This window comes from Thalassophryne amazonica, chromosome 13 (genome assembly GCF_902500255.1).
Source record: "Thalassophryne amazonica chromosome 13, fThaAma1.1, whole genome shotgun sequence".
NCBI lineage: Eukaryota > Metazoa > Chordata > Actinopteri > Batrachoidiformes > Batrachoididae > Thalassophryne > Thalassophryne amazonica.
In genome coordinates this window covers 4,920,411-4,936,637 of record NC_047115.1, presented here as the reverse complement: position 1 = coordinate 4,936,637, position 16,227 = coordinate 4,920,411, and the positions used below count along the sequence as shown (strand labels likewise).

The window sequence follows — 16,227 nt, the reverse complement described above, 5'->3', positions numbered from 1 at the left end:
TGCTGAAACCGACTTCTTCTGAAGCTTCTCTGTTCTCTCACGACGTCCTGGATCAATAGAGCCTGAAATGTGGAGGTTTTCAGCTTGAACAGGCTGACGACGGCGGCTGAGAGCGCTGAGCGACGTCTCGCACCGTGAAAAGTCCTTAAAGCGACAGTATCACCTCAAAATCTCTCATCAGCCGTTAAAATTTTCACTGAAAACCAGCTTAATTTTTCGAACCGTGTCCACTTCGATGTGTCTCACAGGTTTAGAAAAAATTTTGATCAAACAACGCGCCAGTCTCTCAGCAACTTCTCAGACAAAGGAATTCCGACGAGGGGCTGGACGACTCCTCCCACAAGGAGTGCTCACAGGCGAATGACGTCACCGACAGGCATGGAAAAACTCATGCATGCGCACGAGGGTTCAAGTATGTCTGACGTAAAAACATATGAATGAAATCCATATAGTTTTTGAAAAAAATAAAAAGGACCGTTGCTTTATTGACAGACCTCGTATGTATGTGTATATGTATGTATATATGTATATATATGTATGTATGTATGTATATGTGTGTGTGTGTAGGGTGTCCCAAAAAATATACAACATTTAAAACACTCGGTTTGACCCTTAAATGCTACAAACTTAATCACTTATGTTTCTTTTTTACTTGCAGAGACCCTGAAGTTTATGTTGATGCCAAGCAAGACTCAGGAAAATGCCAAGATTAACCAAACTACAGCGAAAAAAAATTGAGTTTTGGCACCAAACCAAGAGTGTCAAACAGGTGCAGCAACTTTATGCTAGACTGACAAAATGCAGGGCCAATATTGACATTGGTGTGAAAAACTTCAACCTTTCAGCTTTCTATCCAGACATAAATTTATTTCCTAGACATATGCTGATAAAATGTTGCATATTTTTTGGGGACACCCGATATAAATAAATATATATTTTATATATATATATATATATATATATATATATATATATATATATATATATATATATATATAAATTATTAACTTTGACAGGATTCCAAATACTTTTTCCACCACGCAGCGTGGGTGAGACACCTGCAGCTGTAAACAATTCTTGAATCTATGAGCAAATGGCTTCATCAGCAAATAGTTTCAAAAGCAAATGCGTCATCAGCTACGAAATTATTTTATTTTAGTGTTGAAAGTTCAAACAGATCCGATATGTTCCAGCTTCCAAATTCTGCAGTCATGAAGGTACGATATCACACAATCCAAACTGGGTACACAGAGTCCATTAATTCCACATGGTCCGCATTAATTAAATCCGTTTTTTGCATAGTACTGAATAAATTCATCTTTGAATAAAATTCCTTTCAAGGGGTTTCTAAATCACAGACATGACGCTTTACACCAGTTTATTGCTTAATTATGGAAGGAAATATTGTCTGTCTGTCTTTCTCTGTTTTTGGGATTGCCAACATGCTCAGCTTTCCAGAATTTTCCACCTGTTTCCTAACAAGATTCATGTAGCGTCAGTGCGTGCTGCTCACTGACTTGCCCTGATCCAAAATGGCAACCATGCCTCCTTGCCGGGACATGTCTGTGTGACTGCAGACTCTACGACTTCAATTTCAATTAATTTCATTTATATAGCGCCAAATTACAACAAAGTTGCCTCAAGGCACTTCACACAAGTAAGGTCTAACCTTACCAATCCCCAGGCGACAGTGGTAAGAAAAAAACTCCCTCTGATTTGAGGAAGAAACCTCAAGCAGACCAAACTCAAAGGGGTGACCCTCTGCTTGGGCCATGATACAGACACACTAGACAATACGGATATGCAGGAAATGTTGCCGGTGCACAGGACAGGAGGGTTTCAGAAACAGACACATACCCATCTCTGGATGGAGCCGCAAACAGAATTTTCTGTGTACTGAAAGTAGGCTTTACAGGTTTTCTGTGTCAACATTTTAAATTGGTCACTGGATCCTTGATCTCTGGACATAAATATAAATAAATAAAATCTGTAGTTTTTGTCAAAAGCATTTCCTTTCAGACATTTTGGCATGAATGTCTCTCCGTACCTCTGAGCTCAGTCGGCTGCTGCACGTCAGCGCAGGACGTCTCATTTTGGGAGGAAAAAAACATTTTGATTGATTGCAGTTTGTTTGTATCACAACATTTGGAAAGGGATGTCATTTGATTTAAACGGTGCTTCATTTTGAAGTTATTATTTCCGACTGGACTCTATCGTTCTAACTTGTCAGAGAGCCGCGCAGCGTTTGGAGCTGTGTGAACAGAACGGAGGACGATTCTCATTTCTTTCTCCCAACAAGACAGGAGTCCCAGTTAGTAACTTTAATCAGCACAAAAGTGACTCAGTTGACATATTCAGGGATGAAATTCCACAAATGCGGAATTCCTCCGCACGTCTGTCTCAATGTGCCAAAAAAGTGCAGATGTCCACGTCTTCCGCAATTCCTGTGGAAGTCAGACGACGTCCCGGATCAACACAGCGTCCAGTTTGGAAATGAATGGCACATTTCACTGTTACACGAGTTTTTGTCATGGAAAGAGGAGCGGAGAAATTCCGCGCATCACGGTGGAGCCGCATGGCACAAAGCAGCGCCGTGATGAAGCCTCACAGGACATGTTGGGGCATGTCCAGCTCATGCTCAATTTCTCAGATAGTCACACGACTGAAAAACCACTGAAAGCCGTCTGAAAGCCGTCTCTAACCGTCCTGTGAGACCAACACGGATGTGCTTTTGTCCCGCGCCATGAGCGGCTCCGTGGCGCATCCCTCTGCTTCTCTTTCCATGAAAAAACTCCTGTAACAGTGGAATGTGCTGACAAAGTGCTGATGTCCACATCTTCTGCCATTTTTGTGGAAGTCAGACGATGTCCCGGATCAACAAAGCCTTCACGTTGGAAATGATCTGGTTGTTTCAGTCTGTCGATCGGCGCTCGGAGTGCGCCGCGTTCTCAGACGCTGTGGGCGGTCTTTAAACCGGCTGGAGCACTCCTTAATCTGTGTAATCCCTATAAAATCGGCCATGAAAGCCATCTGAATTTTCCGAACGGTGTCCACCTGGAGGTCTCTCACAGTTTCTGGAAAAATTTGATGCAGCAAAGCTCCAAATCATTCAGACATTTATTCGCAATAAAAATCTGACGAGAGGGGTGGACCACTGCTCACACAAAGCCTGCTCACAGGCGAATGACGCAACCAACAGGCGTGAAAAAACTCACGCATGCGCACGAAGGTTCAAGCTTGGCTGATGCAATCACACGTGATTCAAATCCATATGGTTTCTGCAAAAAATAAAAAGGTCGGATACTTTTCTAACAGACCTCGTATTTGTACAGCTGTTTAATTTACATGTTTGTGTACATTCATTTATACAGTCTGTTTTCTCTCAGATAGCATCTATTTGTGGTTCCTCAGTAATCTACACTGTGTGTCTTTTAAGGAGGTCAGACTTGAGTATCTGATGCAAGCAACTGGACTATCCTCTCCTGTGCTGCTGCATGCTTTGCTGCCACTGATGAGCCAAGGAGGGCCATTGACCTGCAGCAAAACGGACAACCCTGAACATGGTGGGAAAACTACTTGCACTAATACACAGTCAACATTATCATCACCTCTGTCACTGTGAGATATTTGTGGTGCATTCAGGTGTGTGGCACGTGAATCAGCAGATGGTGTCCTGCATTGTAGAAGGGACCAACACATCCATCCGCTTACTGCCAAAACAGACATATCTGAATGTAGACGAGGATGCCACCAGCACCCTGGAGAGAAAAAGGAACTACATCTACTGCCTCATTGTCCACATTATGAAGCAGGAGAAGCAGATGCACATTGACAATCTTGTCTTCAAGGTCAGAGGTCAAAGATTAGGCTGGTCTGTTGATGTTGGCAAGCAGGGTTTTATTTACAGTCAGTTAAATAAGTATGTCATCCAGTTTTCCCACCTACAAAGAATGTTTAGGTCTATAATTTTTATCATAGGTACAATTCAACTGAGAGACAGTGTCTAAAAAAAATTCAGAAAATCATATTGTATTATTTTTAAATAATTAATTTGCATTTTATTGCATTTTTTTGTTTTTATTGAACATCATAACATACATTCTGCTTACAGCTAGTTCATCTTTTTTCCAGAAATAATAACTTTCAATTAAACATGACATTCAAAAAATAAATTTTATATATATAATAAATGGGAAACTTTCCTCTGTCTTTTTCTTTAAATCAAACATAGATTGCCCATACCTTTTCATTTGCACAAATACAATTAGCTTGGAGACATGGTGGTTATTTCCATTCTACCGATAGAGTTTTAGTGTGTTACAAGTGTAGCGAGAAAAAGTTGAAAGAAAAAAAACTTTAAATAAAAAGGAACAAGCTTTCCAACTTCTATAACTATGATATATGTATTTTCTACAATGTATGCCTCAGATAAAATCAGACGTAATTGGTTTTATGTAATCTATCCAGTTTTCCCAAAGTCTTTTAAATCTGTCCCCATCCAGTCTCAAAGAAAGTGTTAGCTTTTCCATCACATATATATTGTGTATTACCTCCACCCAGTCTTCCACCTTTGGTGCCTCATTCTTCATCAATTTTCTGGTAATTGCTTTTTTGCTTGCAGTCAGCATTATTCTGTCAATATGTTTGTCACCAAATCTTGTAAACTTCATGTCCAGTTTCCCCAGGTATAATACCTCAAATGTATGTGGAAGGACTAACCTTTAGTATTTTATCCATACACTTCTTTAGTTCCTGCCAGTAGTTTCCAATGGAAGGACATCCCCAGAACACGTGGAAATGATCTGCTTTATCAGCTCCACATAATCTCCATCACTTTGTCATGATATTTTGTCTGTCATAAGTGCAGGAAGGGAAGTGTTTGGGCTCGATAAATATACTAATACATCATCTGCAAAAAGGGTTTTTATATTCCCCCCCCTCCCATATCTATGCCTGTTATATTTTAATTTTGTTTTGTTCAGTTGCTCAGGGGTTCCCAGAAAATGGCAAAGAGAAGAGGACTCACTGAGCAACCCTGACGACAACCTCATTCTGATGTGATTGACTTTGAGAGACTTCCATTGATCCGGATCCTAGCTGTCGGTTTATTATACAGGGGCTGTATGACCTTAATAAACTTATTGTGGAAATTAAACCACTCCAACACTCTGTATAAGGAAACCCACCTTACACTCAAATGCTTTTTTTGGCATCTATTCGATACGATACACTTTATTGTCCCTTCCGGGAAATTTGTCTTAGACTCCAAGAGCTGCACAAGTAAAAAGTAAAACTGCCATGACATAATTACATAACTCATACATATTACATAACTTAATACACACATCAATCATACATATTGCACATCCCTAATACACATATCCAAATTGCACATTCGTGTATTACACAGCGGTCTCCCATAAATAATTCATGCATATTGCACATATCCCTAAAAACACATACCCCTATTGCACAGCCATCTCTCACATATGGTTAAGAAAAATACTAACAGTGAATAAATAACACTAAAATTACAATGCCACCATGTCATTAACGCACAATCCTACTACCTATCCCAGGAACCATATTTAAGACTCTAATTGATGTGGACACAAATGAGTTTTTAAAGCGATTCAATTTGCACTGAGGGACTCTGTATCGCCTACCAGATGGTAGGAGTTCATACTCAGGATAGAGGATGTGGGAAGGATCTGACAAAGCTCGCTGCGCTTGTTTGAGAACAGACTGTTCATACATGGACTGCAGGGAAGAGTATTCCCACCATTACTATCTGTAGCTGATTTTTGGTTACATATTCCATTCCATGTAGGGTGCGTCTAATGTTGTCTTGTGTCTCTTTGTTTTATAAATCCCAACTGATCTAAGTGAATTTTTTTCTGGCAGAATTATTTCTAAACGTCTGGCTAAAATAGCTGTGAACAATCTATAGTCTTGATTAAGGATGGTAATAGGTCTGTAGCTGGAGCATTCCAGCTCATCCTTTCTAGTGGATTTTTATTTTGTTTTAGCACTGTTGTTGTGCGTTACCTGTGCTGCTCCACAGCCTGTCTAGTGGATTTCTATTTTGTTTTAGCACTGTTGTCGTGCGTTACCTGTGCTGCTCCACAGCCTGTCTAGTGGATTCTATTTTGTTTTAGCACTGTTGTCGTGCGTTACCTGTGCTGCTCCACAGCCTGTCTAGTGGATTTTTATTTTGTTTTAGCACTGTTGTCGTGCGTTGCCTGTGCTGCTCCACAGCCTGTCCAGTGGATTTTTATTTTTATTTTTTAGCACTGTTGTTGTGCGTTACCTGTGCTGCTCCACAGCCTGTCTAGTGGATTTTTATTTTATTTTAGCACTGTTGTCGTGCGTTACCTGTGCTGCTCCACAGCCTGTCTAGTGGATTTTTATTTTGTTTTAGCACTGTTGTCGTGCGTTGCCTGTGCTGCTCCACAGCCTGTCCAGTGGATTTTTATTTTTATTTTATTTTTTAGCACTGTTGTTGTGCGTTACCTGTGCTGCTCCACAGCCTGTCTAGTGGATTTTTATTTTATTTTAGCACTGTTGTCGTGCGTTACCTGTGCTGCTCCACAGCCTGTCTAGTGTCGGATTCCCTGTTTGGGAATCCGCTAGCTTAGCGTAGCTACTAGCTCTTAGCCGTTTTAGCATGGCGGCTTCTCCTGTCTCTCCCGTACTTTTCTGCTCTGGGTGTGAAATGTTTAGTTATTCCTCGGCCTCTTTTAGCAGTAACGGTACATGTAATAAGTGCAGCTTATTCGTAGCTTTGGAGGCCAGGCTGGGCGAATTGGAGGCTCGGCTCCGCACCGTGGAAAATTCTACAGCTAGCCAGGCCCCTGTAGTCGGTGCGGACCAAGGTAGCTTAGCCGCCGTTAGTTCCCCCCTGGCAGACCCCGTGCAGTCGGGAAGGCAGGCTGACTGGGTGACTGTGAGGAGGAAGCGTAGCCCTAAACAGAAGCCCCGTGTACACCGTCAACCCGTTCACATCTCTAACCGTTTTTCCCCACTCGACGATACACTCGCCGAGGATCAAACTCTGGTTATTGGCGACTCTGTTTTGAGAAATGTGAAGTTAGCGACACCAGCAACCATTGTCAATTGTCTTCCGGGGGCCAGAGCAGGCGACATCGAAGGACATTTGAAATTGCTGGCTAAGGCTAAGCGTAAATTTGGTAAGATTGTAATTCACGTCGGCAGTAATGACACTCGGTTACGCCAATCGGAGGTCACTAAAATTAACATTGAATCGGTGTGTAACTTTGCAAAAACAATGTCGGACTCTGTTGTTTTCTCTGGGCCCCTCCCCAATCAGACCGGGAGTGACATGTTTAGCCGCATGTTCTCCTTGAATTGCTGGCTGTCTGAGTGGTGTCCAAAAAATGAGGTGGGCTTCATTGATAATTGGCAAAGCTTCTGGGGAAAACCTGATCTTGTTAGGAGAGACGGCATCCATCCCACTTTAGAGGGAGCAGCTCTCATTTCTAGAAATTTGGCCAATTTTTTGGGATCCTCCAAACTGTGACTGTCTAGCGTTGGGACCAGGAGGCAGAGCTGTGGTCTTATACACCTCTCTGCAGCTTCTCTCCCCCTGCCATCCCCCTATTACCCCATCCCCGTAGAGACGGTGCCTGCTCCCAGACCACCAATAACTAGCAAAAATCTATTTAAGCATAAAAATTCAAAAAGAAAAAATAATATAGCACCTTCAATTGCACCACAGACTAAAACAGTTAAATGTGGTCTATTAAACATTAGGTCTCTTTCTTCTAAGTCCCTGTTGGTAAATGATATAATAATTGATCAACGTATTGATTTATTCTGCCTAACAGAAACTTGGTTACAGCAGGATGAATATGTTAGTTTAAATGAGTCAACACCCCCGAGTCACACTAACTGTCAGAATGCTCGTAGCACGGGCCGGGGCGGAGGATTAGCAGCAATCTTCCATTCCAGCTTATTAATTAATCAAAAACCTAGACAGAGCTTTAATTCATTTGAAAGCTTGTCTCTTAGTCTTGTCCATCCAAATTGGAAGTCCCAAAAACCAGTTTTATTTGTTATTATCTATCGTCCACCTGGTCGTTACTGTGAGTTTCTCTGTGAATTTTCAGACCTTTTGTCTGACTTAGTGCTTAGCTCAGACAAGATAATTATAGTGGGCGATTTTAACATCCACACAGATGCTGAGAATGACAGCCTCAACACTGCATTTAATCTATTATTAGACTCTATCGGCTTTGCTCAAAAAGTAAATGAGTCCACCCACCACTTTAATCATATTTTAGATCTTGTTCTGACTTATGGTATGGAAATAGAAGACTTAACAGTATTCCCTGAAAACTCCCTTTTGTCTGATCATTTTTTAATAACATTTACATTTACCCTGATGGACTACCCTGCAGTGGGGAATAAGTTTCATTACACTAGAAGTCTTTCAGAAAGCGCTGTAACTAGGTTTAAGGATATGATTCCTTCTTTATGTTCTCTAATGTCATATACCAACACAGAGCAGAGTAGCTACCTAAACTCTGTAAGGGAGTTAGAGTATCTTGTCAATAGTTTTACATCCTCATTGAAGACAACTTTGGATGCTGTAGCTCCTCTGAAAAAGAGAGCTTTAAATCAGAAGTGTCTGACTCCGTGGTATAACTCACAAACTCGTAGCTTAAAGCAGATAACCCGTAAGTTGGAGAGGAAATGGCGTCTCACTAATTTAGAAGATCTTCACTTAGCCTGGAAAAAGAGTTTGTTGCTCTATAAGAAAGCCCTTCATGAAGCTAGGACATCTTTCTACTCATCACTAATTGAAGAAAATAAGAACAACCCCAGGTTTCTTTTCAGCACTGTAGCCAGGCTGACAAAGAGTCAGAGCTCTATTGAGCTGAGTATTCCATTAACTTTAACTAGTAATGACTTCATGACTTTCTTTGCTAACAAAATTTTGACTATTAGAGAAAAAATTACTCATAACCATTCCAAAGATGTATCGTTATCTTTGGCTGCTTTCAGTGATGCCGGTATTTGGTTAGACTCTTTCTCTCCGATTGTTCTGTCTGAGTTATTTTCATTAGTTACTTCATCCAAACCATCAACATGCTTATTAGACCCCATTCCTGCCAGGCTGCTCAAGGAAGTCCTACCATTATTTAATGCTTCAATCTTAAATATGATCAATCTATCTTTGTTAGTTGGTTATGTACCACAGGCCTTTAAGGTGGCAGTAATTAAACCATTACTTAAAAAGCCATCACTTGACCCAGCTATCTTAGCTAATTATAGGCCAATCTCCAACCTTCCTTTTCTCTCAAAGATTCTTGAGAGGGTAGTTGTAAAACAGCTAACTGATCACCTGCAGAGGAATGGTCTATTTGAAGAGTTTCAGTCAGGTTTTAGAATTCATCATAGTACAGAAACAGCATTAGTGAAGGTTACAAATGATCTTCTTATGGCTTCGGACAGTGGACTTATCTCTGTGCTTGTTCTGTTGGACCTCAGTGCTGCTTTTGATACTGTTGACCATAAAATTTTATTACAGAGATTAGAGCATGTCATAGGTATTAAAGGCATTGCGCTGCGGTGGTTTGAATCATATTTGTCTAATAGATTACAGTTTGTTCATGTAAATGGGGAATCTTCTTCACAGACTAAAGTTAATTATGGAGTTCCACAAGGTTCTGTGCTAGGACCAATTTTATTCACTTTATACATGCTTCCCTTGGGCAGTATTATTAGACGGTATTGCTTAAATTTTCATTGTTACGCAGATGATACCCAGCTTTATCTATCCATGAAGCCAGAGGATGCGCACCAATTAGCTAAACTGCAGGATTGTCTTACAGACATAAAGACATGGATGACCTCTAATTTCCTGCTTTTAAACTCAGATAAAACTGAAGTTATTGTACTTGGCCCCACAAATCTTAGAAGCATGGTGTCTAACCAGATCGTTACTCTGGATGGCATTTCCCTGATCTCTAGTAATACTGTGAGAAATCTTGGAGTTATTTTTGATCAGGATATGTCATTCAAAGCGCATATTAAACAAATATGTAGGACTGCCTTTTTGCATTTACGCAATATCTCTAAAATCAGAAAGGTCTTGTCTCAGAGTGATGCTGAAAAACTAATTCATGCATTTGTTTCCTCTAGGCTGGACTATTGTAATTCATTATTATCAGGTTGTCCTAAAAGTTCCCTAAAAAGCCTTCAGTTGGTTCAGAATGCTGCAGCTAGAGTACTGACGGGGACTAGCAGGAGAGAGCATATCTCACCCGTGTTGGCCTCCCTTCATTGGCTTCCTGTTAATGCTAGAATAGAATTTAAAATTCTTCTTCTTACTTATAAGGTTTTGAATAATCAGGTCCCATCTTATCTTAGGGACCTCATAGTACCATATTACCCCATTAGAGCGCTTCGCTCTCAGACTGCGGGCTTACTTGTAGTTCCTAGGGTTTGTAAGAGTAGAATGGGAGGCAGAGCCTTCAGCTTTCAGGCTCCTCTCCTGTGGAACCAGCTCCCAATTCAGATCAGGGAGACAGATACCCTCTCTACTTTTAAGATTAGGCTTAAAACTTTCCTTTTCGCTAAGGCTTATAGTTAGGGCTGGATCGGGTGACCCTGGACCATCCCTTGGTTATGTTGCTTTAGACGTAGACTGTGTTTCATAATTATTGTATGGCCTTGCCTTGCAATGTGGAGCGCCTTGGGGCAACTGTTTGTTGTGATTTGGCGCTATACAAGAAAAAAGTTGATTGATTGATTGATTGATCCTTCGGAATTACAGAGATAATGTCTTCTCTCCATAAATGGGCAATTTCTCCCAACTTCAACACCCAGTTACAGTGAGGAAAATAAGTATTTGAACACCCTGCGATTTTGCAAGTTCTCCCACTTAGAAATCATGGAGGGGTCTGAAATTTTCATCTTAGGTGCATGTCCACTGTGAGAGACATAATCTAAAAAAAAAAAAAATCCGGAAATCACACTGTATGATTTTTTTTAAATAATTTATTTGTATGTTACTTCTGCAAATAAGTATTTGAACACCTACCAACCAGCAAGAATTCTGGCTCACACAGACCTGTTAATTTTTTTTAAGAAGCCCTCTTATTCTGCACTCTTTACCTGTATTAATTGCACCTGTTTGAACTTGTTACCTGCATAAAAGACACCTGTTCACACACTCAATCAATCACACTCCAACCTGTCTACCATAGTCAAGACCAAAGAGCTGTCTAAGGACACCGAGGACAAACTGTAGACCTGCACAAGGCTGGGATGGACTACAGGACGACAGGCAAGCAACTTGGTAGAAGACAACAACTGTTAGGATTATTTATTAGAAAGTGGAAGAAACACAAGATGACTGTCAATCTCCCTCATTCTGGGATTCCATGCAAGATCTCACTTTGTGGGGTAAGGATGATTCTGAGAAAGCTCAGAACTACACAGGAGGACCTGGTCAATGACCTGAAGAGAGTTGGGACCACAGTCATAAAGATTACATTAGTAACACATGATGCTGTCATGGTTTAAAATCCTGCAGGGCAGCAAGGTCCCCCTGCTCAAGCCAGCACATGTCCAGGCCCGTTTGAAGTTCACCAGTGACCATCTGGATGATCCAGAGGAGGCATGGGAGAAGGTCATGTGGTCAGATGAGACCAGAATAGAGTTTTTTTGGAATCAACTCCACTTACCATGTTTAGAGGATGAGAACAACCCCAAGAAAACCATCCCAACCGTGAAACATGGGAGTGGAAACATCATACTCTGGGGGTGCTCTTCTGCAAAGAGGACAGGATGACTTCACTGTATTGAAGGGAGGATGGATGGGTCATGTATTGTGAGATTTTGGCAAACAACCTCCTTCCCTCAGTAAGAGCATTGAAGATGGATCATGGCTGGGTCTTCCAGCATGACAGTGACCCCAAACACACAGCCAGGGCAACTAAGGAGGAGCTCCGTAAGAAGCATTTCAAGGTCCTGGAGTGGCCTGGCCAGTCTCCAGACCTGAACTCAATAGAAAATCTTTGGAGGGAACTGAAACTCCAAACCTGAAAGATCTAGATAAGATCTGTATGGAGGAGTGGACCAAAATCCCTGCTGCAGTGTGTGCAAACCTGGTGAAAAACTACAGGAAACATTTGACCTCTAATTGCAAACAAAGGCTACTGTACCAAATATTAACATTGATTTTCACAGGTGTTCAAATACTTATTTGCAGCAGTAACATACAAATAAATTTAAAAAATCATACATTGTGATTTCCGCTTTTTTTTTTTTTTAAGATTGTCTCTCATATTGGACATGCACCTAAGATGAAAATGTCAGACCCCTTCATGATTTCTAAGTGGGAGAACTTGCAAAATCGCAGGGTGTTCAAATACTTATTTTCCTCACTGTAAATGTCTTTCAAAGAAGTGGGATTAATATTTCCTTATGGGCCTCTTCACACATGGTACAAACAAGAACAAATCAGGGCGAATCACGGCGAAACAGCTCGTGTGAGCGAACCACGAAAACATTAAGCCGACGTCAGGAGGGACACTTGGTCCGGCAGGTGTGAACGATCCCGCTGCGACGGTTTTGTACACCAGCGTACACTAAACCGTCATAGCAGAAACACAGTGCGAGCAGCTGGAGCATATGTAACCACATCATGCAGCTCCTGTGTAAAAAAAAAAAAAAAAAGTCCATGCCCCCCACAGGATTCAAAGCTGAAATTTACAAAAGCTCTGATTGCCAGCAAAAAAGTTTACCACTGTGCTACCATCACTGTCCCAATAAAAGGTGTGTAAAATGCCTGAACTCAACAAGAATATAAACGTATTTAAAAAAAAAACAAAAAAAAAAACACACACCATAAAAAAACACGGCTTTGAATTGTATTGAATCCCTCTTATCAAGCGAACAATACGAGTATGAACCGTCTGTTACTCTGTCGATGACCCATGGTCACAGATGTACAGTCATGAAATGACATGAATGAAGCAGTACACACTTATCATGTCTACATCTGATTGCCCAGTGCGTCCAGCGGTCCCCGCGCACGTGTCCGGCCAGACACGCCTATCCTGTGGACAGCGCGCCGCAGGACAGACACCGCGTCATGTGGAACAGAACTCACATGGGTAACGTGAGCTTAACGTGACCACCCACTGCGTGTTCTGATCTGACCATCCTTTTCACCTGGGGCAGCTTCTCGGTGTGCGCTCACTCACTGCAGCCCGTCGCAACAGTGATATATGCTTTTATGTATGTCCACATGAGGACAGCAAGCAGACAAACGCATGTCACAGTGGACAGTTGTAAGTTCATGTCCTTCAAAACAGGGTATGTGTTCCCCACTGCGAACTGTGAACCAGTTTTCTCCCTTGGATATGCCTGTTGTGAGTTCTTTGAGCCCACGGGTGACTTCCACTCCTATCTCCAGGCTGAAACGCCAGGCTTTAGTGATAGGGGATTCTATCACCCATAAAGTCAGGTTACAAATGCCGGCTGATGTTAAATGTATTCCTGGGGCCAGAGCTCTTGACACTGCCTTCCATCTTAGGGTGCTGATGCTCCAGAAGGGTAGACGGACTAAGGAACATGACATTCGATACAGTCACATAGTTATTGACATCGGGGCCAATGATGTCAGGATGAATCACTCAAAGGTCACAAAAATGGACATAGAGAGGACTTGTGACCTTACCAGAAAGATGTGTTGGCATCAGTTAATTGTCTGGTCCTCTCCTCTCCCTGGGTAACAGTGAGGCATTTCACAGGCTGACATTGTTAAATAGGTGGCTGGCGCAATTTTGTGGACAGCAAGGCTTTAGTTTTATTGATAACTGGCCTTTGTTTTGGGGCCGCCGTGGTTTGCTGATGCTGGACGGCCTTCACCCTATTGGTGAAGGTGCCACCATCTTGTCTACAAACATAGATAGCTTTAGAGGGAGGGTAACATTAGGAATTTACAGCAAGCCACGGAGCAGGTGATTAGAGACCCTGCAAGGCTTAAGACAAATGTGGATGTGGAATCCATTAGCTTAGCAGGGAAATTAGTGCAGAAAATCCACTATGATGATAGTGCAGTTTGTCACTAAAGTGGTCAATGATCTTCTGCTTGCAGTGGATTCAGACACCACTATGGTTCTGGTGCTGTTAGATCTCAGTGCTGCGTTTGATACTGTGGATCATCATATTCTACTCGATAGGCTGGATAATTATTTTAGGATTACTAGGAGTGCCCTTGGATATTACACACCATTAAATGTCACTGCACATCAGCCCAAAACCACGACATAAACAGTGAAGTTTCGAGGCGGAACATTATGGTATGGGGCTGTTTTTCTGTATATAGCACTGGCAAAACCTCATTTAATTGAAGGAAGGATGAATGGAAAATGTACAGATACATTCTTGATTTAAAAAAACAAACAAATCTGCCATCTCCAAGAATGATGATGAAACAAGGATGACATTTCAGCAAGACAACGATCCCAAACACAAACTCTACTGGTTTCAGAGAAGGAAAACAAAGCTGCTAGAATGGTCCAGCCAATCAGGTGACTTGAATCAAATAAAAATCTTTGGAAAGAACTGAAGACCAGAGTTCACAGAAGAGGTCCACAGAACCTTCAACATCTGAAGACTGTGTGGAAGAATGGACCAGAATCACACCTGATCAGAGCATGTGACTAGTTTCTCCACAAAGGAGGTGTCTTGAAGCTTCATTACCAACAAAGGCTTTTGTAAGAAGTATTAAATAAATTTCAGTAAGTGTGTTCAATACTTTGTCCCTGTGTCATTAAATTTTATTACACATAACTTAATGTCTGTATACATTTGTTTTGATTTCGTTGTATGTGTAGATTAGTTGGGTTGTTACTGACATCTGCTGAAAATTTCATGTCAATAGCACCTTTACAAATATACTTACTGAGAAAAATGATGACTTGTTCAATACTTATTTTACTCCCTGTGTGTGTCTAAAATTCTGATCGCCTTTTGTTTTTCATAAGTTTAGATTACAGTTTTGTCTGTTTTTCTTCACTTGCTCATCTATGACCATTTTGAAACTTGTCTTTGTCTCCTGCAGGTTCTGGAGTCATGTCAAAAACAGCAGGGGTCCCGACCAATGAGTACTGGCCGTTTCAGCTGCAGCACTGGTGATGTGCTGTCCTGCATCATGCATGTCATCACCAAAGGTTGTGTCCATCGTAATGAGGACAACCCTCATATTGTGGAATTTGTTCCCGAGGAACCATCCACACCACAGAAGGGTCAGGCACAGTTCTCCTTCACCACGACAGAGTTCGGGAAGGAGGCTAAGGTTGAGAGCAGGGCCAACATCAGGTGTGATGAAGATGCAGATACTGATCCTGTTACTGTTTGCTGTAACTGTGTGTGTTTGCTGAGTTTCAGATCCTTCTGTCTTTTGATGTTGTGTATATTGCCTCGCCATGTGAATCACACATCAGAATTACCACACTTCTTTTAGCTTGACTTCATTGATCTTGAAGCAGACAAATGATGCTTTTTACAGTATTCTTGTCCTTCAGAGACACCCAGCTGAACCAACATATAAAGTAAAATATTCAAGTCTTTTATCAAAAGTTGAGTTACAAAAACTATTTCCAGATGTACTAACTTCTGCATCAAGTAGATTCTTTGTTGTCCTTGCTTGGTGTTTCATTCTGCATTGTCTTTCTCTGACATTCCAGTATTCCAACCTCTTCAGCTTTGTGTCTTTTAGGACCGTCTCTATAATACAGTGGCTTTTCTTCATTCTCTGTACCTGCTTACTCCAGTTCAGGGTCACAGTGGGTGGAGCCTATCCCAGCAATCACTGGATGAGAGGTGGAATTCACCCTAGAAAGGACACCGGTCTTCACAGGGCCACATATAGACAGACAAACACACTCACACTTACGGTCAATTTAGAGTCGCCAGTTCACCGAACCAGCATGTCTTTGGTTGGAAGTTAGAGCACTCAGATGGAACCCACAGGAAAACAAGGAGCACATGACCTTGCTGTGATGTATCTGTGCACATGACTATGTTATTGTGCTGACCTTCAGTTGCTTTAGCTATGGCTAAAAAAATAAATTGTTCACTGGTAAGATTGAGATAAACTTGCAATATATCATGGGTTATGATTGTTGCGATAGTGTATTTTTCTTGAAAAATGCTAGGCATATTCTTAAAACATTTGCTAGCATT

The 16,227-nt window shown here is 41.4% G+C and overlaps 1 protein-coding gene across 3 annotated transcripts in view; it reads left to right on the top strand.

Moving 5' to 3' along the window:
• LOC117523944 (cullin-9) overlaps positions 1 to 16,227 on the top strand; it is a 376,653-nt gene that overhangs the window by 239,049 nt on the left and 121,377 nt on the right. For 2 of the 3 annotated variants that reach the window (XM_034185568.1, XM_034185566.1), the window contains exons 30-32: positions 3,437 to 3,563; positions 3,643 to 3,848; positions 15,104 to 15,360. In XM_034185568.1, coding sequence (XP_034041459.1) covers positions 3,437 to 3,563; positions 3,643 to 3,848; positions 15,104 to 15,360 — 590 coding nt within the window. The remainder of the gene's footprint in view (positions 1 to 3,436; positions 3,564 to 3,642; positions 3,849 to 15,103; positions 15,361 to 16,227) is intronic. The other variant, XM_034185567.1, reaches the window with a different exon arrangement.